The 25,072-nt window shown below is 41.2% G+C and overlaps 1 protein-coding gene across 30 annotated transcripts in view; it reads left to right on the plus strand.

The window, feature by feature from the left end:
* Positions 1-25,072, plus strand: part of NRXN3 (neurexin 3) — a 979,693-nt gene that overhangs the window by 249,731 nt on the left and 704,890 nt on the right. For 23 of the 30 annotated variants that reach the window (XR_004751424.1, XM_035328415.1, XM_035328417.1 and 20 more), the window contains exons 6-8: positions 1,140-1,441; positions 6,265-6,309; positions 8,089-8,250. Coding sequence is in view for 29 of the 30 variants with exons in the window: in XM_035328415.1 (XP_035184306.1) it covers positions 1,140-1,441; positions 6,265-6,309; positions 8,089-8,250 (509 nt within the window). In the remaining variant the exon portion in view is untranslated. The remainder of the gene's footprint in view (positions 1-1,139; positions 1,442-6,264; positions 6,310-8,088; positions 8,251-25,072) is intronic. The other 7 variants (XM_035328425.1, XM_035328428.1, XM_035328403.1 and 4 more) reach the window with 2 other exon arrangements.

Consider the following 25,072-nt stretch of genomic DNA (forward strand, 5'->3'; position numbering starts at 1 on the left):
AATTGATTTTATGGTTGGGAGTCAGAAAGCATATGGAGTGGGCAGATCTGTAGATCTATCTAGACTCCATTGTACGTACAATTTTCCACTAGATTTCACGAGTAGGAAGGTACTACAGACAGTCGTCCTGGAAGCTTTACCATCCCAGTCCTATATTCCTTCCACTAGGCAAGATGAGGGTACCTGGCTGACTTGGGGCACACCAGTGCAGTGTTGTGGAGGAACTGGTTCTGAGCGACCCTGGAATCCCAGGTAGCAGGAGCTAAATTTCCAGCTCACGCAAATTATTTTGGGGTGTTCAAATGCTGCCTCTGGTTGCTGAAACATGGATTCAGTGGTTTCCCCAGCGGTACATAAATGAAATGTGTTTATTCACTTCTTTTAAATGAGGAAATATTCAATGTCACGTGCTACAAAAAAACAACCCATGTTTATTTTTGCTACATTTAAAGCATGCCTAGTAAAGATTCTCTGGATAAGGTGATCAGACAAAGTCCTGGGACATGTTTACCAACAATATAATTTCTTACAGCTGTGGACAAATGTGTTTTGTGTGGACTTCCCTCATAATTTCAAAGAAAGAAACTACAGGATACTTTGGCTTTCTTGTGTTCTTGGTCTTGTTAAGTTGCAAGAAGGGAAGTTCTGTGGAGATGATATTTCGGTGCCCATCTTCGATTGCCTAGTGGGTAGGTTAAGAGCATAAAGTTAAGTTCAGCGAGGAATCTAAATATCAGTATTTGGGGGACTGTGATTCCTCTTGGAACAACACATGTGATGGTCATATTGTTAATAGCAGAATTTTCTCTCATTCTCCCGATAAGGATAAGACCATCTTATAGCAATGTCTTTAAGCGTACTTATTCTAGGCTCTGCTGCACACTTCTGAATGGTCCCTGTGGTGGCAGTGCTGCAGTGAAACTGAAAACACAGCACTGAAATTTATGGGTACTGAGGACCCTGCTGTGAATTCTCTTGATAGCCATACTGCAACAGGAGCCGTACAGTCATTAGCATGTCATGATATATGGCTGTACAGAACATTAACAGTGCTGTGGGATTGCTCAGAAATTTCATAGCTAGCTTAAATCTTTCCTTGTCTAACTGCTAAACAATTCTTCTGTTTCCCTTTTTTCCAGCGCGAGATGAGAACATGGCCACTTTCCGTGGTTCCGAATACCTTTGCTATGACCTGTCTCAAAACCCTATCCAGAGCAGCAGTGATGAGATCACTCTCTCCTTCAAGACGTGGCAACGCAACGGGCTCATTCTCCACACCGGCAAGTCTGCTGATTATGTCAACTTGGCCCTGAAAGATGGCGCGGTCTCGCTGGTCATTAACCTGGGGTCTGGGGCCTTCGAGGCCATTGTGGAGCCTGTCAATGGCAAATTCAATGACAACGCATGGCACGACGTTAAGGTGACGCGCAACTTGCGGCAGGTAATGGTGATGGGGAGAAAATGCTGGGGAAAATTTTGGTCTGTTTTGTGTCAACAGTGGAGGGAGTAATGGGGATGTTTGGTGGGATTGCTAGAGTTTCTCCTTCTCTGGATGTCAATATCTAAAGGACAATGATAAAAAAGTTAGTTAATGGGAATTTATCCTCAATGCAGTATCTTCATTTCCACTTTATTAATTTTCTGTTTCTCGTGGTTTGATTTAATAATAAAATCTTGTGCCATAACTTTACTTTCATGTCCCTTTTTCTTTTCTCTATTTTTGTTCTGCATTTTTTATTTTATTATTTCCTTAATTATGATTCAATCTTATCAGTAATACTCTTGTTGCATTTAATTACTGAGGGAATGGAATCTTTTTTTTCCAGCAGCCAACACTCTACACCTCTCTCCTTTTTCTTTAATTTTTGTTAATTTGTTTAGCCATTGCCATGATGTCATAATTCTAACTCTGGAAATCTTTATTTTTCCTTTACTTTTTTTCTTTTGTGTGCACATGCAAGTGTGCAGGTATGCAGGCTGGTGGGTATGTGTGTAATTATTTTACCTTTATAGCTTTTGAATTAATTGGCCGGAGTCTCTGAATCTTCTTGATTCTCTGTTCTTCTTCTTTTCTTCTTGTTTATTTTTCCTATTCTTTCTATAATGAGATTCTATTTTATTTCTTGTGTCTCTGCCTATGAGACTCTTCCATTGGCTGTGAGGACTGGAAAAGTGGAAGGATCAAAAAAGCCAAGCAAACCCAGACCAATCCAACACCCTACAATTCCACTTTGGAAAAGTTTTGTCTGATTTTACCACTGTAATTTTGTGTGTTTGCATGCTGCCTTTCTAAGCAGACAACTCTACCAGGTGATGTATTTGGTAGTAGGCTAGCCTTAAAATCCTGAAGCCTTCCTCATGAAATATAAATTCAGACATAAATAGATAAGATAAAATTAAATAACCTTGCTCTTAAAGTTGGTGAATATATCACTCCACATGATAAATGAGGTTTACACTGTGGATAGGAGTTATTTGCTGTCATGCTGATTGGTAGAGGCAGCAGAAATAGCTTGTAAACTGAAATTTTAAAATCAATTTGTGACAACAAAGTGATCTATTTGTTCATTAATGTGAATATTAACACAACCTTTAATAGTTTTATTCAAGTTAATATAACATCTTGTGCTGAGAAAACAGCTTTTGTGGTAACGTTTTACAGTAGTGAAAAAAAAAGTATGAGTATAGGCCTATCTGTGAGTATCAGTGCCAGGGACCAGGAACAGTCTTTACCAACAGATGTTAGTGGATAATTTCTGTTGTGGCTATTTTACATCTGTCTGTTAAATATTGAGGTTTGAGGGTAAAGGTCTTTCCTATGTGAATTGCTATATTTCTACATTTTTAGGATGTTTGGTTGTTTGACAAATCTGTTGCCAAACTTCCATGAGACTGCAGGGTTCTTGCTGATGGCAGGAATAGTCTGTTTTCACTAGTTTGTACACAGATGCAGATTTAATTTCTAATGCAGTGGATGGGTCTTAATGATCCTATTTTGTGCAAATGCTCCCATCAGTCTAGTAGAGGGAGATGCACCAACTGGTTGGGGTCTGTCAGTCTGGAGGAGCCCAAAATACTGCTTTATTTGATGTGTTTCATATTTTCAGATGGTGTCAGAATGGCTGGTCTCTGAATATCTCAGTGTAGTTTAATGGTCATTTTAGTTAATCATGCCTTTTGTTTTTGCTAGGAGTTAATTTTCAAGGGGAAAATGAGTCTGAAGCAAAATGCATTCTTGCTTCATGACAGGTTTGCTTTGGATCTTGAAGAAGTAGAAAGTGGGGAAGGATTCCAGATGAAACTGTGGATGGGAAGCTCTCACTCTTTCTTAATCTTTAAGCTAGTGATTTCATATTTTTTGAGTCCCTGGTTAAATAGAAATATGTCTATGCCTCTTTGTCTTTGACTAGATCAGGACACTGTTTTGGCAATTAAAAGGAATCTCGTGACCCTCTTGCCAGTTAAGCAGCACTAGAAATTTCTAATCGTGTTGTTCTATTGACTATGAATATTCTCCTGTGATCCTGAATTCTTAAAGGGTCCAACTTGCCTTGGCAAGATAGAGAATGTTTTAATAAGATGCTTGTGATCTTTCCAAAGGAAGACCAATCTTAAAATCAAATAAAAAAATAAATAGCAGAGATAATTTGTGGTCCAGTTCTAGCAACAGGTATGATAGAACGCAGTTCAACCCAAAGATGTCAGTAAGGCTGGATTTTTTTTTTCTTTTTCGAGTTTTCCCTGTATACTTTCATTTCCGGCTAAGTTTGGTCTCAAAATGATGACATTTACTTAGAATCTAGAAGTACCTAGAAATTGAAACTGATGAGGCCTTGAGAAGAAGCAATCCTTCTAGTCATGAAAGCTGTCATCTAAAAAATATTGGTAAGTTTAAACACCAGGTTTCAATAAAGACAAGCCTTAAATGCTTCAGCCTTCCTCTTAGGTTCTGTGCATTCTTACTGCTAATTGATATTCCCGGGGATGAAGAAGTCCTAAAACCATTCAATCTCTAGGATAAAGAGTTTGAGAGTGAGTTTGACTGATATTTAGGTAAGATCTGCTATAGACATTTTTCAGGACTGAGAATGGTCATTATGTATCTTGACCTTTTAAGGCTATGAATGTTAATCTATTAATTTATGTGAAGTCCTTTAATTTCTTCATATAGAAAATGTAATAAACTTGAAAATAGATTATTTACAAGGTAAAAAGTTGTATACCTTTTCGTTCATTACATCCTATATAATTTTGTATGTAATAAATTACCTACTCTGCATCTTTACTGACACAAATTGACCTGTAAAATTGCAACATTATGTAGGTCACTTGGAAGTCTTGTTTCCAGCTATGTCCAAGTTTCCTCGAAGAAAACAACCCAACAAAAACCCAACAGCAAAGAATTGCCCATGAATATTGAGGCATAAACTTTAAAATATATTAGAAATTCCAAGAATATGATCCAAAGCTAAAACAATTCCAGGTAAATGGATTATCAGGAGCATTAAGATGCCATCTAGTCTTCCCTGCTCTTCTTGGGGACGAGAGAAGGGAGGAGGATTTGCATAATTTTTTGGCTGTTTCTGGAATTAGAGCAAAACTTTAAATAGCTGGACTTTTGCCCAGTACATTTTGGAATTGTTAAATGTTTTGTAGTTAATCTAGTAGAGTACTAAGTGCTTCCTCTTTTTTTTTTTTTTTTTTTTTTTTTTTTTTTATCAAATGACTATCACAGCAGTTAATCTCCTTAGAGACAAGCCATGTGAACCCACGGATTCCCTTGAGTAGTGATTGTTAATGTCAAAGCAAATCTCCTTGTTTATTTATCTTATTATTTCAGTTAAAACTAAGCCCTGTTTCTGCTTTGTGTGAAACCTTTACTAGAAATAGGGTAATGGCTGTGTTTTACCAGGACTTTCAGAGGGGCAATGTGGTTTGGAGGAGCAGAAAAGACTGAAGGTCAGACTTCCCAACACTGTCTTCAGCTCTGCTGCTGACACTTGGTGTCATTTTTAGCATACTTTTCCCTCCCTGTGCCAAATCCCAACTTCTTTGTTTGTAAAGATGGGATTCCTAACACAATAATGTCAATTTGCAAGCCTTTGAAGTTTGCAAGATGGCTTTTATGTGAGGCAGCTTAGATCTTCCTTGTGTAACTTGCTGGTATTCTTACGAACTTTGACCACAATGTGACAAGGAGTCGGAGCCTCTGTAGGCTGCACTTCTGTATTAGCACTGAAGCTAGTCACCGTGCAAAATCTGCTGTGGAGATCTTGAGCTCCTCAGCTGCTAAAAAGCAAGCAAGAAAAAATGTGTAGGTTCAAGCAGTTGGCATCTGTGTACCTTTGGAGGGATTGGCAAAGCATCCGCATAGCTGTGCTAAACTCAGCTAAAGCACTAGTTGATGAATTCTCCTTGCTCTGTAATATAGATGCAGTAAAACAAGAGGCACAATAAATACCATCAATCTTGTGTTTTCCAACCTTGATGCAAGTGACAGAATTCATCCTACACAATGTCTCAACATATTTCTTCCTAACAGAGGAGAGGTTCAACCCCTGTGCTCAGGTGACACAAACACGCAAGTGCACACATCTTTGTATGCTTCTCCTAAAAGTCACAAACTCACCTTCTGTAAAGAAACCTGCAGACTGAGAAACTTTTAAGGACAGATTCAGAGTCTTGAACTCGTCTTCAGTTGTATTCTCCAGCCAAAGAAATACTGGCCTGCCTCTGGTTTTCCATGACACCTGGGGATAGCGAGGCTTGAAAAATGAGCAAGAATATAGAGATGGTGGGTGGAAGAAGGGAGTCATGGTTGGATTTGTGCTGGAGGGGAAAACTAGTGTATGCCACTCTGAGGGAAAGGTTCTTGCTTGGGGGAAGCACCTTCATGGGAATCTGCAAGGTAAGTATTGCACTGTTTTAATTTTGCTTTAGTCCTGGATAATGTATACAAGAGTTGAAGTTAATGACTAATACCACGGTGGGAAGACTGGGCAGCACCCTTCTTCCTTACAGAGTAGATGGCATGGTTCCCCATAGAGTCCTGGTCATATTGTCCTCTTTCTCACTTTGTGTGTGTCAGGTGCCCCACGCCTTTTTTTGAAAGACTAACACTAGACCATTCATGCAATGTGTCATTTTTACTAACCAACTAATGTACTAACACCCTAACGACTCATCTTTGCTTTTAGTTATTTTAATTAACAATCGTTCTGTTCACGATTTTTTAATTTCCTTTCTTCCCCCTTTTCCGCAAAGCACTCAGGCATTGGACACGCTATGGTAAACAAACTACATTGTCTGGTAGATATCATTCTTATTGTCTCTTTTTTTGGGTTTGCCGTGTGTTACCTGCCTTTTCCTTCCCCTACTCCCCTTTATCCCCCCTCCTTTATACTTACTTACTTCTTTAATTTTATTTTGATTTCACTGAAAACACATTTCTTTTTCTTTATTATTATTTTTTAATGGAAAAAAAATGAGTAAGACAAGCAATAAACACAAATACTCTGGAAATGGGGTTTGGACATTTCTTTCATTGGTTTCCTCACCTCCCTCTTTAGTTCATCTCTTGTATTCCAGTGATAATTTTTTTTTCTCCTTTGCTCTTGAGTTTAGCTTTCTCTCTTCTGTTTTTTTCTTCTTCTTTATCCCCTTTTGATTTTTAATTAAAAAAAAAAAAAAAAAAAAAAACTCTGAAGGTTTCTGGATCAGAACCATTGCAGGGCCTCTAGTCCGTGGTGGTGAAGGCTCTATTTTTCTCTCATCCTTTTGTTGTGGCAATGGCTCTCATAGGCAGTGGCCAGAGTTGTCCTCTTTCTCCCCACTTTCCCCCACTTCCCTCCCTCCTCTTTCTCTCCTCCTGCCTCTCTCTCTCACTTTCTCTCTCTCTCTGACTTTCCACCTGCCGTGGCCGAAAGGAGCTCAGCCGGTTGTTTGTTTCAGTACACACTCTGCATGGCATGTCCACGTCTGGTGACTCGCCCTTCTCCTACTGGCCTCAATATACTTTCCTCCATCTTCCCTTCAAACCACTAACAACATATAAGCAAAACACATCAAATTCACTTGCTCCTCTCTCTCCCTCTCCTTCTGTTCCCCTTCACTTGCCATGTGTTTGGGGTTAGAGGTTTTGGGGACTTTACTGTTTGTTTTTGAGTTTGTTGGATTATTATGGGGTTTGTTTGGTATTTTTATTTTTGATTGCATGCGAGTGTGAAATAGATTTTCTTCTCTCACTCTCTCTCTGCTATCTTTTTTTTTTTTTCCCTCTCATCATTCTGGGCTCCAGATATAATAGCATGACATATCAGAGCGCAGTATGTGCATGCTTCGTGTTTTCTTTCTTCATCATCTCTGCTTCTTTCTCTTTCTCTCTCATTGGTGTGCAGTTGATTTATTTTACTGTGATTTATTTTACTTTGATTTATTTTGTATATATATTTTGGTTGGGTTAGTTTGTAAAATACATTTTATTTTAATTTTATTTTTGTAGTGGGTGGTGGGTGTGTGTGTCTCTAGGTACATGGCATGCACATCCATAATGTATTGAAAGTGAGATCCTCTCCCCGCCCCTCCCTGAATGCATGACCGTCAGTGTGCTGTGAGCAAAAGAAACATAAAAAATAAAAAATACCAACCTCGTCTTCATTAGTGCTTTTTTTTTTTTTTACTAACAACCATAACTAACTGTAATCATTAAAATAAATACTAATTAATCATAAAATCAACTAATATGAGAAATCTTTTTCAAGGACAGTTCCATTTTCTGGCCTGAGTAGAGTGCAAGCATCTCAATGGGTAGACCGCTGGCTCAGCCTGAAAGTGCTGACATACCAGAAAGGGAAGCAGATGCTGAAGCATTTCCATTGTGGGTGAAGCAGACCAGAAAATGGAGCTTGGTTGAACTAACAACAAAACCAACAACAATGAAAAAAAAAAACTCTGAAAAAACAGAAAAACCAAATCTCAACAAAATCTTTAATAAAACCAACATAAAAATGTAAGGGAGGTGACTTTGTTCTGTTCAGGACTGTAAGGTCATTGCTTGGATTTTTCTTGTCCGTTGTGTCCCTTGAACAGGTGACCATCTCTGTGGATGGCATCCTTACCACCACGGGCTATACACAGGAGGACTACACCATGCTGGGCTCAGATGACTTCTTCTACGTGGGAGGGAGCCCCAGTACTGCTGACTTACCTGGCTCTCCAGTAAGCAACAACTTCATGGGTTGCCTCAAAGAGGTAAGTATTTCAAATGAATTATTGTTTCTGTGCTTTTTCTTTCTCAAAATCATTACTTTTTCCCTCCTGTCATTGCACACTCAATGTCTTTCCATCATGATAAATTTCACGCTGATCCTGCAATGTCACTGTAAGGATAAACTTGTCATTCAGCTGGACAGAAGGCATCAGCTGCAGAAGTCATGAGCTTACGGTCAGAATCAAAATTCTGATGCTTGAATTACAAGAACAATAAAGAAAAAAATAATAACAAAAAAGATACGTGGCTTAAAGCAGATTTGTGGTGGAGAATTATCATTAAAAGTGTATTTGGGATCATTTTGAAGCTTCTGGATTTTACCGAGGAATATAGTCAGTTGTGAGTTTTCCAGGAAGATACATAGATAGAATAAACTGGAAGAATGAAAGATGAAGATAATATAAAATGTGTATGCAAACTAGGTGAAAAGAGTTGTAACATGAGAGCATAATGCAGATAGAGCAGTAATGCGGCCTGTGGACTTAAAGTGGGCTGTGTTGGTAAGTCCCTGCAGCATAGCACTGCTGCATTGGTCACGAATAGTCAGCTGGCTTCCAAAGCCTTGTTGTCTCGTGTTGGCTGGCTGCCTCTGTCACATAGTTAATCTACAACTTTGAGAAAATCCACACATGGATAACAGAGATTGGAGTGCCTGGCTGGCAGCAGGAACCAGAATGATAGACTAGTGTTCCTTGAAAATAGTAACAAGAATAAAATAAATGATGAAGCCACAGCCCAATTCTGAAACGTGGTGCAGTTGTTTGGGGTTATGCGCTGTGCAGGTGTTGTGGCCTGATGTCAGCATTTGTCATCGTTCCTAATTCTCCTATTGGAATTTGTGATGATTGCTGTCATTAATGGTGATATCTATGTCAACATCCCCAAAATGTGTTATAGAAAGCTAAGTGAAAAAACAGCTTAAGTTTTTTGTCAGTCAGCTTCCTAGCTAGTTTGGAATAAGAGCTTGTTGCAAGAAACTCCTGAATGTTGTGATTTTGTAGTAATTCTGTTTTCCACAGGGTGCGGCAGGGTGGGTCTCATTTTATATGCAGCCAGGAGGGTTGTCACAACATCTCTTGGTGTGAACATTTAATATCAGAGGGAAGGCTGAGCCGAGTTTTCATGCAGGAGTCATGGAAACAGCGGTGCTGAGCTAGATGTTGTTCCAGGGCTGTAACTGCCTGACAAGTTACCATCCTACAGATGCTTGACTCGTGGTGTCAGGGGTTGTATCTCATGTGCCAGTCCGCTGATGTGAGTGATGGCTGTCGGTCTGGAGCTGCTGTCCTGCTTGACCTCTGCGTTAGTTAAGGAGATGCACGTATGCTGGAAATGAGCGTGTGACCATCTTACATAGGAAATGGAACTGCCCTGCTGAATACAAGCTGTCATACAGGCATCAAATCCTTCTGTTTTCATCCTTAGAGCCTTGGGCCTGATTTTCATAGGCACTGAGCATCCCAGATTGAAATCAAGAGGCGATACAGCTTCTTAGTGTCTCTTTAAATCAGGATCTTAATTTTATTTATGGATGCTATGAACATAACACTTAGCAGAGGCCATTTTATGTGTGCTTTAAGTCAAGCCAATGGAGCAGAGAAAGCAGTGACAAGAAAATCTTCAGCAGTTTTATTATTTATATAATCATTTGTATTCTATTAGCTTGCACTATGTGCTAAGAGCTGCTTACATAGCCGTCCCAGTCTTATAATACTCTGTGTGAAGAAAACCCAAGCAACCACTTAAGAATGAGAGGAAAAGGGAGAAAGCAGATAATCAGAATATGCTTTGTAATCTTCACTTGACTAAGCAGTGACAGGAGATGTGTATGAGGAACTGTCTAGACAGGCTGTTGCTGGCTGGTTTTGAGCTACAGCCTGCTTAATAGCAACCTGTTCTTAGTAGTGGCCCAGTGGTGCTTTCAGCTGCTGTGAAAATGTGCAAAATGGCTTTGAGTAAATATAATTCACCAAACATAAATGTGTAGTGCAGGGTTGTGATGAGGGGACACTTGGAAATGGGATAAATGGAGAAATGTAACATTTCAAAAGAAAGCCACGTTTGTAATTAACACTGTGCATTGCCAGCCTGTGGTTCTTCCAGAGCCCTTAGGCCCCAGGATGAGTTAGCACTGGTACTGCCAGTAGGATAGACCATAGCAGCAAATACTGTTCTTGGGTTATCTTGCTTTAATAGGAAGGCAAAAAATTGATGGAGTCTTTGGGGTGAAACTTTCTGTCCTCACCCTATAACCTCTCGTTTCATCTAGACTGCGTGAGCCACCCAGTACAGCAACCAAACTGCTCACAGGGCTCGCCGAGGGGAGCATTGTCTTCCCACTTCATCCAGGTGCTGAATTGCAATGGGGCAGAGTGCATAATGACCCCCTCTGTCCCTTTGCAGCTGGGTAGGGCTTCTCCAGTCAGCTGAGGTTGGTGGGAGAAGCTTGGGCAGCTCTGTCAGGGTGGTTACTTCATGTGGTCAGAGTCTAAACCTTGCCTAGGAGGAACCTGGCCTCTCCGAGGTTCCTCGGAGCTCCCTGGCTGCAGTGTCCAGATAAGCCCTGGTGAAGGTGACCGTGTTCTTCTCTAATTGTGTGAGCCAATGTATCCTCCTTTCACCACAGGGTGTATCTTGCAGTATACCCTAATCATAAATCCATGTACTGAATTTGAAGGTTTTTTTTAAAAACATTTTAATATAAATTAAATATGTCCCATCGTATGGTACACTGTGTTTTACAGATCTCTGCAACCATCCTGGTAGTGCTGCAATGTACCTGGCACTGTAAGGAGGGAGCAAGACTGGAAAAAATAGCTTTTTTTCTTTAAAACTTAAAAGGCAGAATATGCAAATAGTGCAGTATGTAGACATCAAACATGGGCATTGCCTTGTATTTGCAAAATGTAAGGCTTCCTGGACCATCAGCCTTAAGATAAATTACTCTAGAGGAACTTTGGGGAGAATGTGATGCTTCCTCTCTCATGGAGGAAACTAGGTATAGAGATGGGGTAGGAGCAGGTACAGAGGCATGTCTGAGACATGTGGGCAGCAGCATTTTTCTCGGTGGGTGTCAGGGAAGGAGTGACAGTGCTTTAAGAATCAATGAGTGCATAAACTTCACTCATTGATTCTTAAATATTTAAGAACACCTGGATGGGCAGACCGAGGTAGAAAACGAAACACAATGCCAACAGCTATGTTTTGTTTGTACTAGAAGGTCTCAGGGAGGAGGCTCTGGTAATCAGGGCTGGATATGAAGAGAGGCTGAGTGGGAAGTTTGACTGTGCAGGCAAAAGGGAAAACTGGATTTCAGTCTCTGATCATTTGGGAAGGCAGAGAATCAGAGTATTCCCAAGGCTCTATTAGGAAGCCAGCCACTCAGATAGAGTGCTTGGAGCAGTGCTTAGTACAGATGGAAGTAGTTTAGAAGAGCCTAAGGTGGTCCCTAAAGAATGGATGTTTGAGAGACAATTTATGAAATACTCACATTTTTCTATCAATGCTTTATTAAAATCTCAATTCTAAAAAATGTTTATTGGTACTAACAGCTTGATGGAAGCAGTGAGGTTTGCATATGGGTGGAATATGGCAGAAATGATTGCAGGGGTCAGGCACCATCTGGCCGTGATGGGAGAACGCTGTGAAAGCTCAGATCATTTCTGTCTGCAATTTGACTGCCAGGAGCCAGATTTTGAAATGGTTCACGAGTGTGCCTGGTTGCTGCATATACATCTCATATGCTATCCACCAGCCAGGTCTTTTTTTTTAGTCCTATTTGCATGAGTAGCGTTAATGATGATATGATTTTTGTTTAGAGGATACATTTTTCCATGTGGAGTGTCACCCTGGGGAGGAGGTTGGAAGTGCACATAGAAAGAGGGCTGAAAAAATGGAGGCTGAGAAAAAAATGGAACGTGAGTGTAAAGAGGGCAGACAGAGGAAGATTTGGTTATAAAAGCCCTTCCCTAAGATGGAGACCAGATAGCCCAAAAGCACCTGGGTGCCCAGGACCCCATTCTAGAGCAGCAGTTTAACAGAGCCCCGGGAATGCACAAAAGGAGGTGGTGAGTCAGCAAATAGCAGTGAGTATTTCACTGCTGCGCTGCGGAGGCAGTTAGGATGTGGGTGGCTATTGCCCACATGTGTTGGTCTGGCATTGTTGCTCCAGCTGCTCTGTTGTGTTGGGACCAGTCTGTTTCTTATCTGTATATCTGTATTTGGGACTCTAGTATTTAAAGAAAAAAAAGGGGGGGGGGGTGGGGTGGAGAGGCTAATGGTATTGTGCAGAGGTAGACAAAGCATGGCCAAAGGCTGAATATGATTCATCTCCTCAGAGTAAGTCTTGTCCTTAATCTTCATCTCCCATTACTATTCCTAGCCAGGGCATCCTGAACAACCCTGATGATGATGGCCTTTATTACTAAATTTCCAAATCCAGAAGCCTGTGAAGTTTTTAGGTGCCCCTCACTCTTAATTTCCAGTCTCATTACCCCTGCAGTGGCGGGTCGCTGTGCTGCTGGACCTCTAGGCATAGCCTGTGGAGAATCAAGCATTGCATCTCCCTGTGCACCTGTCAGGCATCCAGTGCAACAAGACCTTCACCATGTTTTTTAGTACCCTTGTTGTAGAAATACAACAACACAGTGGCTTGGGAGATGCAACAGATGCTCAACATTTTGAGCAATCGCTTCTGTAATTTGCTAGTGGATTAAGAAAAAGCACATTGGTGGAAAGATTTAATTTAGAGGTGGGAATGGAAGCTCTTGGAAGCAAGAAGCTGAGAAAGTCCTGAATAGCCCCAAAAAGGGAAGGTGGGAAGATAAACGTGTTTTCTCATCAAATAATATTTCTAAGCTTAATTCCAAGGGTGGTTTGCATTTAGTATTTGTTTGTTAGCTCAGAGTCAGGAAGGCTATATTGTTGTTTATTTGGGCAATAGGATATTTCCCAGGCTGCCTGATGCCTGCCAACATATGTTGCATGCTTGGGCATGAATCCTGCAAGAATTTGGTGCGCAGTAAAGAATACCTTGTGCTTTCTGGTTGAGTGTGGGGCATGACGTGAAGTCAAGGTGGGCAAGATGCTCTCTGAACTGGACATCTGGGAGCTGAAGCTCCTTGCGCATCTATCCTTGGGTTCTTTGATAGCACTGAAAAAGCATTTTGTGAAGGGTTGTTTTTAAATGCACATTTTTGTTATACTTGAGAAATGTGTGTTGCCCTGCCTGACCTCTTCTGTGCTACCAGGAAGGAGTGGCACTGTGCCACCCTTGTTTTGCTTGCCTATATGTTCACATGCACACAGCATCCTATGACCATAAAAGACAGGATCATGACAGCCTCTTTTTTTCAGGTATAACTACTAGAGTAAAATTTACCCCATACACAAGTGTAGGAAAAAATCTATAATACCACTCAAACCAGGGATAAATGTCTTCTGTGTTTCATGGTCCCAATGCTACATTTAACAGTGTGATGAATGTCAGCTTCTCTGGAGAAGGCATTTGATTTGGTTAATTTTGCTAGTGGTGTTTTTAGGGAATCATTTAGCAAGGATGGGAGAAAAGAGGAACATTTGTTCTGTAAAATGAAGGCAAGGCAGTCATTGCAACACAGAGCCTACGTCCATACTGATAGCCAGGGAGCAAAGAAGAGAGGATGCAGTTCTAGGTAGTGTCAGTGAGAGATTGAAGGTCAGAGGTGAGGTTTTGTGCTGCAGGTAGAGTATGTAGAAAGCATGTGTTTGATTTTGGAGTATATTTGCTTAGTGTCTGATGAACCTTTCTAAATTATGATGGTTGGTTTTGAATGGCAAAGATCTCACGCAGAAAATCCAGCGGTATAGAGTTCAATGCACTGTGCCCATTTACATAGTAAATACTTGCACTAAAATTGTAACTGATGATGAGCATTAGTTCATAGGGCCCATCTGTTCCTACAACTTGATGCACAGTTGTGATATGACTTGGTCCACATCATATATCCTGTGACTGGTCGAAAGCCATGGATAAAACAAGGACATCCTACCTATAGTTCCATCTTTTTTTTGCTCTTTACTTCCTACTGGCAGGAACAGATTATAGCTTCAGCACAAGGTACTGGTAGTCACAACTGACTGATGTTCTTAGGGGATACTGGATGTTCCTGGAGTTATTGCAACCTTGTTCCTGGGGGGGGGATTTTGATTTTTACCAGTAACACTTACTAATTTCTTCTTGCTTAATCTTTGATATCTTCGTGCATTCCTGTGAAAATGAGAAAGGGAGGAGTGTAAAAAAAAAAAAACAAAAAACCTTGAGAAGTTTGCAGAAGGCTCATACAGGTTACTGCAAAAGTGTGTCTTATCTAGCCAGCTGCACTGCTGCTGATGGGAATGAAATGTCCCTTCTCTTTCTCTTCAGGTTAGCTCAGGTAAGGAAATGGAGAAATCTGGAACAGACCCTACTCCTATGTGATCAGAGCATCAGGTGTTGGGGCTGGGGACTGTTCAAAAGAGATCAGTCCTGATCGGGATCAATCCAAACAGTGGACTTTGCAGCTATTTTTTTGAACCCGAGCAAGACCTAATGGCAGTTTCTCTGCTTCTTTGTGCTGAAGGAATTGCATCACAAGTGCAGTGCACATCCAGTTATGGACCCGCTTAAAACAAACTTCTGCTGGATTTGGGGAGACTCTTTACCAAGTATGTGTTGCTCTGTGCTTTCCAGAGGTTGATATTTCACATTCTCAAGACACATTTTTAGTAAGGATTAATGGCCCAGCCCACAGGAACTCAAATCAATAGTCTTGTCAGGTGTATGAGCGTGCTGCTAGTGCTGCAGATTAGCTTTAGCCAGGGAAGTATTCAAAGGTTCTTTTCCTTGCTTACCTTAGCTCTTGCCTGCATTACAGAAGAAAGGCTTTTACCAGCATTGTTGCCTTGCATCGTGCATGACACAGGAGGGAACTTCTGTCAGCTTGGCTTATTTGCATCTGCAGCAAGTGTTTTGCTGAAATAATGGTACTGAATAAGGGTTTGCTGCAAAATGACAAGCTACCCTTGATTATTGTTCAATTTGCTTGTAAGGGTAGGACTCAGAAGATTGGCAAGGAGTCAAGGACATGGCTCTTTGTGTGATTTAGTCCCAGTTCATGAAGTGAACATCCTGCCCCAGCTGATGATCCTCAGGTCACAGTGGCCCTAGCTTCTAAATATTGCAATATTGTATTGTTCAATGTACAATCTTGTAGGCATGATATATATATAATCTGCTGTCAACTAGAAAACATAGGTACGTTGAGGCAGGGATGTCCCTGAGCTGAGCCTCGACTGGACCACTAACCTGAACGTCTACTTGTCCCTTGCAACCCTCCATGGGGTTACTGGGGCTCCCCATGCTGACTGGAGTGTAGTCATCAGTAAGCTGGTGGCTATCTAGTGAGGTCTTACAATTCAGCTGACGTTATCAAACTGCATGTTTATTTCTTAAAACCTTTTTACCTGCACTGTTTCTTCAGGTATTTCAGGCCACATACAAAGTGGAAAAATAGTGTACTCAAGACTTGTCCATGCATCCATGGAAAGCATTTACTCAGCCACAAAACCAGTCTTGTTTGAGTGCTTCGTATCATTTATACCAAGCAGCACCTCAGAGTGAAAAAATCAGGGGCAATGAAGGGAAGAGAGACAATTAAGTAAAGGCTAGACTGGTATTTATTTTGTTGTAAATGAGATGGGATACAGAAAGTCTGACTCAGCAAGACCTACAGAGAAGGTTCCTCCTCTACTGGCAGGCAGTTCAGAGCAGCGATGATGATGCTGGTACTAAGAACAACAGTGGAAACAAAGAGAAGGTAGATGAAGGTTCAGTGAGTATCTCTGGACTGTTAAGCAGGACAATTGATATTGCCTCATGAAATTAGTCCTTAGTGAAGGAATTTGAGTATGAAAATGAGGTGATGGAATAACTTTGTGCTTAGTAAGATGTGGGAGATATAAAGAAAGGAGCTGAAGTTTCATCTGAATTTGGTATGGAGGAGATGCTATTTTATCACGTGTACTGAAAAAAATCACTAAGCTCCTAATTTTTTTCTTTAATGGAATTCATAGCAAAGACTCCATAATCTAGTGGCAGTGAGCCTAGAAATACAAACTGTTTTATTTTAGTATGGTTCTGTCCACATTAAACAAATGTAGGTTCTATTAAAGGTCACATTTATTATAATATAATGTCTTATTTTCTGGAACTCTTATCAGCAGGCAGACAGCAGCTTTCAGGCATTCTAGGTGGTCCCAGTGCATACATTTTGTTGGGGGATTAATTTAAAGGAGAATGTCAACAGTTCAGTGGTGTTGAGTTCCTGAAGTTACCTCACTCTTTGGCCATTAACTTATTTTGTAAATGTTCTGATTAATGAAGTATGAACAGAATTGAGCATACATCATCAAGCAAGCATTGATAAGCCAACAGATGTTGGAACTTTCTGTGCAGAAGGCATAAGAGGCATTTTTTTGCAGGGCTGTTTGAATGTGTCCTGCCACTGAGCTCATAAGCTGATCTACGGAGGTAGAACATTGTGTGCCCTAACCAGGTCTAACTCCCTCCACATGGCACTGCCCTGGGTTGGTGTCACCACTGGGTAGGGTACCCAGCAGCAGTTAAGGGCTCCTGGCTGAGCCATCCACGTGTGACCCTAGTCCTGGTGCTAAGGCCATCTGGGCTGGCTTTGCAGCAGGGCCATCAGGAGTAGGCTTTTCTTTCCTGCTTAATGAACTCGACTCCTGCTGAGCTTCTGTACCTGCAAGGAATGTGCCATGTGCTGTTCTGCAGAAAACTAGTGTTTACAGGTGTAGAACTGTGTTCGCACAGGCAAATTTAGAAAATGTAATAGGGATTGGAGCAGTATAGCCTGTGCTTTGGGCACATAATAAAGGTACTTGGAAGCCCAGAATGGAGATAGGAAAAAAAAAATCCTTATAAATTTATGTGGTCTAATCCATCTCTATTCAGGAATTAGCAAACTTAAGACAGGGTACAATTGTTTGGTGGACAAACATGGCTGAGTACAAAGTGGAGCAGTAATGACAGTCATGGAGGTTACTGTGGAAAAAGATTCCTGGCTGCCTTTTTCTTATGGAAATGAGCCACATGTGGTCCAATCCTTGTTGATGGTGGTGCTTATCTGCTGTGATCTTACCTTCAGCTGTCCAAAGCCTGATTTCTCAGCATAGGATGAAAGTAAAATGAGCTGCTCCTGCCCTGCTTGGCTTTGTTAGTTCGTTGAGCTTAATGGACACTTGGTTCAGGTGAGAAAAGTCAGAAAAAAACAGTAGGAGACACTCTTTTATTTGTCACTCTTTATGTTGCATTAAAGAGATTGCTAAGGATGAATCTTACACTGTCAGAAATACAGACAAGTAGCTTGGAGAGGCAGGATCTATCATAAACTAATATTTGTAAACCAAACTCAGCTGAAAATTTCAGCTGCAAAATTGTTTAATTACATGTATATAACATAGGCACTGTCAGCCTAGGAGTGACTGGGATGCTCATCGCCAAGGAAGGCAAAAAGAGAATGTACTTACTCTTTTGGCACTTAGGGTTTGAAAACTCAGCTGGCAGAGAGTTAATGACATGGAGCATACAGAGCTCAGTACATCCTCTAGTGCTATGATACAGCCTCTGACTCTTGACAGAGCTGTAATAGTGATAAGAGAAACACTTTTCTGTATTTGAGTGGCTGCTCCAAGCTCAAGAGTTAAAAGGACTCTGTTCCTTTTCTAACTCTATCCCCCAGCACACTTTCTTTTCATGAAACTCGTTATGTTGCTTTTGAAAATATTTGCTGCCTTCACCAGCAGGACCAGGTACCACTGGGTTTAAGGCTAAAACTTCTAACTTAACCCCATGTCAGTATGCTTTTGGAACTCAAAAGCAAGTCCTCAGCCTTCTTGGTAATTATTTTTAGTTCTGTTGGAGTCTTCATTTTATTGCAATCTTCAAATACAGAGGTGTCCTACAGTGAATATTACAGTCTAGCTGTGCTTTCAGGTAGGTTGTGATCATTCAATTGTGGTATGCAAGAGCTGGGTTTTGATTTTTAGAGCTTTAATTAGTGTGTGGGCTTTTTTGGCTCTAGTAGTTTATTTCTCAATTGACAAGTGTTACGTTTTTGGGAACAGCAGCCACTAAACAAACCTTGCCTGATGCTGAAGGCTGTGCTATTGCTATGAAGTGTGTGTTTGTATTGTGTGCAGCAGGGAAAGAAGGAGCTGCTGCTGCCCACCTTGAAAAGCCAAGCTGCTGCGGCTGCCAGTAAGGGAGGCAAGCAAGGCTGCTGAGGTTTGCATGTTGAGTGGGTGGGCTGGGCTCCTCCTCCCAGGTCCACCACTCCCTTTGTAGCAGGGAGCCAGCTAGCTGTCAAGTGTGAGTAGGACAGGAGGATGTAGGCAGCGATAATTGGGCAGCATTTGTTACATGAACTGCATGGGAAAGGCAGCGAGCTCTTTCTGATACAACCAGATTTTGTATTGTCTCTGATTTTCTTTCTGTTCAAATTCTTTGTCACTGCTGCTGTCTGGCTCTGCTCTACTATTGATGTTGTCTGTTTCACTGAATATCTGTAGTTTGGTATTGTTCTTTCTTCCTCCTTCGAGCTGTACCAGCAGAATTGATTTAGTTCAGAATGAACAGTGGATGGGTCCCTAAGCAAATCAGTGAGCATAATGCAGATCTATGGAAAGATGCAATTGAAGCTCTGAATTGCTTGCTACAAGTTTTTGTACTCTTTGAGCTGTGAGTTCCACAAGTGGAGGTGCTAGAAATGGTAAGTTCAGTGCTCAGAGATAAGTTAAGGTAAGCTCCCCTGCCTTTGCTCCTTGTAGCTAGCAAGATATAGATGTAGTACCACAAAAAGAGCAATATGTTTATTTTATTAGGTCTTAGGGGGAAGTCAGTAAAATTGCTGTGTAGCATAGCATGGCTACTGGTGACTTCACATCAGCAGAGAAGAGAAAACTCATGCTTCTAATTCATAAGCACAGATCTTAGCAGTTGAGCACTTAGCACTGGAAGGAGAGCATTTAGTTATCTGGGAGCTGCACGGGGTTGATGACACACAACTGAACAATAACTGCATCCAGGAAGGCAGTGCTGCATGGTGTGCTAGTCACCAAGCTCCTCTGGCTAGGCTGGAGGGGACTGAGAGGTTGTGTCTAGGTTTACCACCTGGAGAGGTAGCTGTGATGATACCAGCAGAGAAGGTTTCTTACTGTAGCAGTGTTAGCAAGGAGAAGGAGCACAGAGGTTTGGGAAAGGTGGCAGAGATGAAAAATGCTGTTTAGAAATGGAGCTGGGGAATGGCGTAATCATTCCTGTTAAATCTGTGCCTTTCTGGTTATTAGCCATTTTAAGTGGAATGGGTTTTGCATCTAGAACAAGTCTCTGAACAGATGATTAATGGTTTTATCTGTAATAACTTTACATTTTATAGAACCCTGCTAGGAGTCTGCATCTGGTGAGCCAAGCTATTTAAAGCTGTGTTAATTCTGTTAATTGCTCTACGTTTATTTGGATTGCTGGCACCTGCGGGCTTTAGGATAATGTTGGGGGGGGGGCGGGAATATTCTCTCCCTCTTTCTAGCTGAGGAAAATGGAGAGGACCATTTCCTCAGCTAAGAACAGCAGCCTTGGCAGAACATCCTGGCTGGATTGGTTGTCCTTGAGATTTCCCTGTTTTTCTACAGCTGAATGCAGTGAGATGCCAGCCAGAGGCAAGATGTTCCCTTGATTGGGGCAGGAGGTAGGCAGACAATCTGCTTTTCATGCACTTGCCATCATCAGGCGGTAGCAGCAACAGGGAACGAAGCCAGTGATTTTAGAAGGCTGATCAGGTCCACCCCATTCTGATCTGCTTCTCAGCTGCCTGCCAGTATTCGTTTTCATTTTGTTTTTGGTTGTGAAGTGCTCCAGTGGATTTCAATCCCTGAACAGATGTGAAGATAAGTGCGCTGCTGATTTCTGAACTTTTGTCGGAGAGAAGATGCAGGAGTGGAATTCAGAATGCTTGAGATGACTAAATCATTGCTGTGAAATGCTACGAGGGCAGCACAGAAGCTTTCATGTTTATGAGCAGGATTGGACAAACCACTGGAGCAATCCTGACCAGGCTCTGGAAAGAAAATGTTTTCCCCATTTCTGGCTGCCCTACTTCTGGGAAGATTCTCATGTGGAGGATGAAAGCAGCAAAATGGGGGAACAAAGGGTTTCTCTCATGGTGTTACCTGCTGACTTAAAACTGGCAAATCCTGAAAAATTTGATACTGGGACATGTCTAGGCAATGGGATGTGCTTGTAGCCCCCAAAGGAAGGACAGTCATATATCCCATTTCTGAGGGTGTAGAGAACTGTGAAGAAAATCACTTGTAGCACAGGTGAAAGCTTTTGTAGAGTTTGTCAGGCCATGGTCTTTGTGACTTGTTGCTCCTTAAGGATAAGACTGTTACGTCTTTCCAGCTTTCTTGGGTAGAAGCTGTATCCAGTTAATTTATTCTTACAGGTAACGATTAAACAATTGGGATGTTGAAATTGGTTGCAAAGTAAAGCTTGAGAGGTGTATGTTGTTCTCATACTTGAGAATGGGTTCTTCCTCTGCAGCTTTGTTCAGCTAACCAGGCAAGCCGTCAGCTTAGCACTTTCCTCCATTTTCTCAGCTTGTATTCCAGGGATGATTTGTCCTGAAGTTGCCTTCTTCTGAGTGGACGAGAACATTAAATGCCTTCTTTCTTTTCTACTCAAGCTTGGTGCACCTGCTTCTCTTGCTTTGCCTGAGCATGCTTCCTATTTTTCCTTACTGCCTGATCAGGGATACCGTAGAAATCCAGCATTGCCCCCCTTAGCATGTATTTCTAGTGTGTTCTCTTAATTAGCATATGCTTAGCTCTTCTGGCTTCAGGCTAGTTTCCCTGTTTACAACCTCTGTGACACATTTTGTTAGAACTTCACAAATCATATATCACAAGAAAAATTAATTATGCATGTAAGTTGTTAGGTTAATAACTTTCATCTCAACTGTGAGCTACGCATAAAGTCTATACGTTACACATTAATAATTCAGATGACAGCTTTGACATTGAATGTATTTTCTAAATCACTTCTGTTCCTTCTTAGCAATTTTAGGTCTGTGGAAACTGCAGCTGGTTTCTACATGTTTATTTATTTATTTATTTATTTCTTCCCAAATGCAGTTCCAGTTCTGTTTCCCCTAGATGTTGAATTTGCCAGTGCACCCTGCAGAGGAGGGCAAATAAATGTTGGTGTTCTCTTTGCCTCAGAGTAATCTTTTTTACAGTGGTTTTGCAACTAGAGTTTATGGAAAGACTTGGTTTGTATGAGGACACCTTTTGGTAAGAATTGCAGCAGATTATCTTTGATAACGCTGCCAAGGACTTATGACTAGTAGCAGCTTTGTATTTTAACTGAGGCAACCAGGGAATTCCTTGGATTTACTGAAGCCATCAGTAAGTGTGTGGACTGGAGAGTTTGGGAAGATGTACCCTACATGTTAGAGGTGGATGTACCCTTTGGGCACTGCATGGCTCCCCAGGTTACTGGTCAAGGCATCCAGCCTGCCAGAGTTCTAGAAGTGTTTGGAAAACCCTCTTACACCTATGGTGTATTTTTTAGGTAGTTCTGTGTGGAGTCAGGATTTGGACTTAACGGTCCTTGTGGATCCCTTCCAACTTGGAATAGTCTGTTCTACCTTTCAAAAGTGTTTTGGTGAGTGTTTTTTTTTTCTTTTTTTTTTTTTTCCAAAAGGCTCTTCAAGAAATAAAAAGGTAGTGGGCAGAGAAAGAAGGTCCTTGCACAGAGGAAGAGCTGGTTGGAAGGCAAGAAACAACGTAGGGCTGAACAGCTTTCCTATGGCAAGGCCTCACTGGGGAGAAGTCTGGGATCCATGCTGAGGTCTGAAGGTTCATTAGTGGAATAATAAATAGAAAGGAATGTGGGTGGAGAAGACACAGATTTTGCTAAGAATATGATAGTATTCGGGTGAAGATTGTAGAACTGCAGAGATTGGCCTAGCTATGCTGAATAACTGGACAAATGTGGTAGGTGAAATTAAATACATGTAAATACAAAATGAGGCATATAGTAGAAGGGAGAGAAATTAATGACAATTTTCCATATATGATGTTGGACTTTGGGTTGATTCTGATGATTTAGTTAAAAAAAAATCCTTGAAAATATTTGCTCAGTGGTTAATATTGGTCAAATAGCATTGTGAACTATTAGGAAGGGAATAGAGAACAATATAGGAAATAGAATTGTCATTAAATAAAACCTTTCTGCTGGACACTGTCATTTTGTGCTTTTAATCTCAAAAATACACTGCAAAACTGGGGAGAAGGGCAACAAGGATCACCAAAGGTCAGGAGAGACTTCTGTACACAGAATGACTAAACAGACTGTGTACAGCTCTTCGGAACAGAATGGACTGAGAAGGGATAAGCTAGCGGGACATCAAGTCATGCATGACATGGGAGAGGAATCAAAGGGAACTGTTGTTCAATGTCTTTTCAAATCAAATAGAGGCATCAAATGAAAAGGGCAGGGTGAGCTTCAGAACAAACAAAACCAAACAGGATATGCAATGAAGTCACATGAATCCTTGCTGTGGGGTGTTAGGGGGGAGGAATCGTTATCTCCTCCTGCATATAAACTCTTAGGCTCAAACTGTTGGAGTCTGTGAAACAGTTTTAGGGGAGTATCACTGTATGTTTGTCCTGTTAGATGTGCCTGGGTATTTAAGGAGGCAATTTTCAGATATAGGGTGCTGGTCATATTCAATATGGAGGTTGTTATGTGTAAATATTTGCTGGTGCAACTACACCATTTCTCCATTTCTAAGATCCCTGTAGTATTTTCAAGTGGGTATTGCATTTGCTTTGCCTTGCATTAACTGCAATGTACTCACCTGTCAGAGGCCATGATACACCACAGCAATGTTCCTTGCACAGGCTTGCACACAGCTGGGGAAGGCAGCTGAATGCTGGAATATCAGAGGAGCAGAGAGATGATTTGGTATAAGGACATGCAGGGTTGGGGAGATGAAGCAGCAATTTGTAGACCTGTGGAGGAACAAAGACAGAAGGGGTTAGAGAAGGCTGGACTGCCATGTCTTGATCAGAGATGTAATGCTGACCCTTTGAATGAGAACAAATGTCCACGTGGCTATGCTGGGCAGGCTTCATTTTAGGAGGTTGATTTAACTGGGATGAGCAGTAAGGAGGGCTAGATTGAGTTACTGCAAAGAAATGGAAGGTAAGGTGGTTCAGGCCCCTCTGGCCATTAGTAATTGCTAAGATCCCCAGAGCAATCCATCACAAATGAGGATAATAAGAAGTGGAGATGTAACACTGCCTCTGAGCTGTGTTGCAGAGGTTGCTGCCCTTCTGTACCAAGTGATCTTTCCCAGTATGGAATGAGGAATTGTGTAAAGGCTTGGACGGAGATTCAGTTACAGTAAGGAAATGTCTCCAAATCAGTATGGGCTGTGGTAGCAGCAGACAGCTAGCTCTCAGGCTTTAACTTGGGCTTGGGAATCTCTCCATCCAGCACAAATTTTGTGATTATATGTATTGCTTTCCCTGTGGCTCTAACTGTGGAAGTAGCTGCTAAAAAGGTTTATTACTGCCCAACTGGGCCTTTTTTCTGAGTGCTGAATCTTTGTGGGGCTGTCCTTTAAGGGAAACTTAAAAACCAAGGAGCGTTTTTTACTGCCTCAAAGAGGTGGACTGGTGCTGTGTAAAAAAGGGAGGCAAAGAGACTACCCTACTGGGACAAACTCCAGAGAATCATAGATATTAGAAATAGTAAACACCTACTAGGTCACCTTGTCCATCTTCTCCTGCCAGGAGTGCCATTGTTCCCTTTGCTGTATTAACTCAAAAATGTTTCTGTGAAGAGTTACTCTCCGTGGTACTGTGCTTGTCTTTTTCTATGCACCATTTGGGGCTGCTAAAGATGTTTTAAGGACAAGTAAGGCTTGCCCTCACACCTGTGTTTCTGTGCATTTTGGGTACTAGAGACTTAATTAAACAAATACTGAAAAGCATAGAATTTTTATTTGGAAAATGAGATATATTGCTGCTGTTTAGTTAATTAACTACTGAATTCCTCAACTAAGGAATCATGAGATAAACTGTGAAAAATTGTCCAACAGACAAGAGGCAGGATCAGGAACAGAAACCATGAGCTGTAACTCCTGGTCTCTTTCTCAGTAGGAAACAAATGGCTACTACTCAAAGTAAACCTGCAGTCACCTGTCCTGTTGTTGCTCAAGTGATTTGTGGCATGTTAGAGTTTCAGAAAGTCAGGGGCTTTGAAGATCAAAAGAACCACTGTGTTCAGCTAGCTCAACCTTCGGTCAATATATAATTTTCCTCACCTAATGCATAGTATTAGTGTTTGTAAGAAGAAATATCTATTAAGTCTTAATTTCTGCTGCTTCTCCTACATTAAACAGTTTGGGGCTTCTTTTTGAGAGCTGTGTTTAACCAGCTTTGATGTGAAGGCATTAAAAGACAGAATCTGTTGCTTTCTTCCGTAAGTTACTGTGGAGTGTAATTGCCCCCTACATTTAAAAGTCTCTGGGCTTTATACACATTTGGAATTTCTGACAATATGTTGCTCCTAAATGTTGGTGCTTGCAATAAAGTTTCCTGTTGGAACAAAAATGTTTTGGAAATTCAGTGTTTTTCCCCTATTCACAATCGTTAAGTCACTTCTTTAGATAAACTTTGAAAAGTTTATCTCTTGGG

The sequence above is a fragment of the Oxyura jamaicensis genome, chromosome 5 (assembly GCF_011077185.1).
Source record: "Oxyura jamaicensis isolate SHBP4307 breed ruddy duck chromosome 5, BPBGC_Ojam_1.0, whole genome shotgun sequence".
Taxonomy (NCBI): domain Eukaryota; kingdom Metazoa; phylum Chordata; class Aves; order Anseriformes; family Anatidae; genus Oxyura; species Oxyura jamaicensis.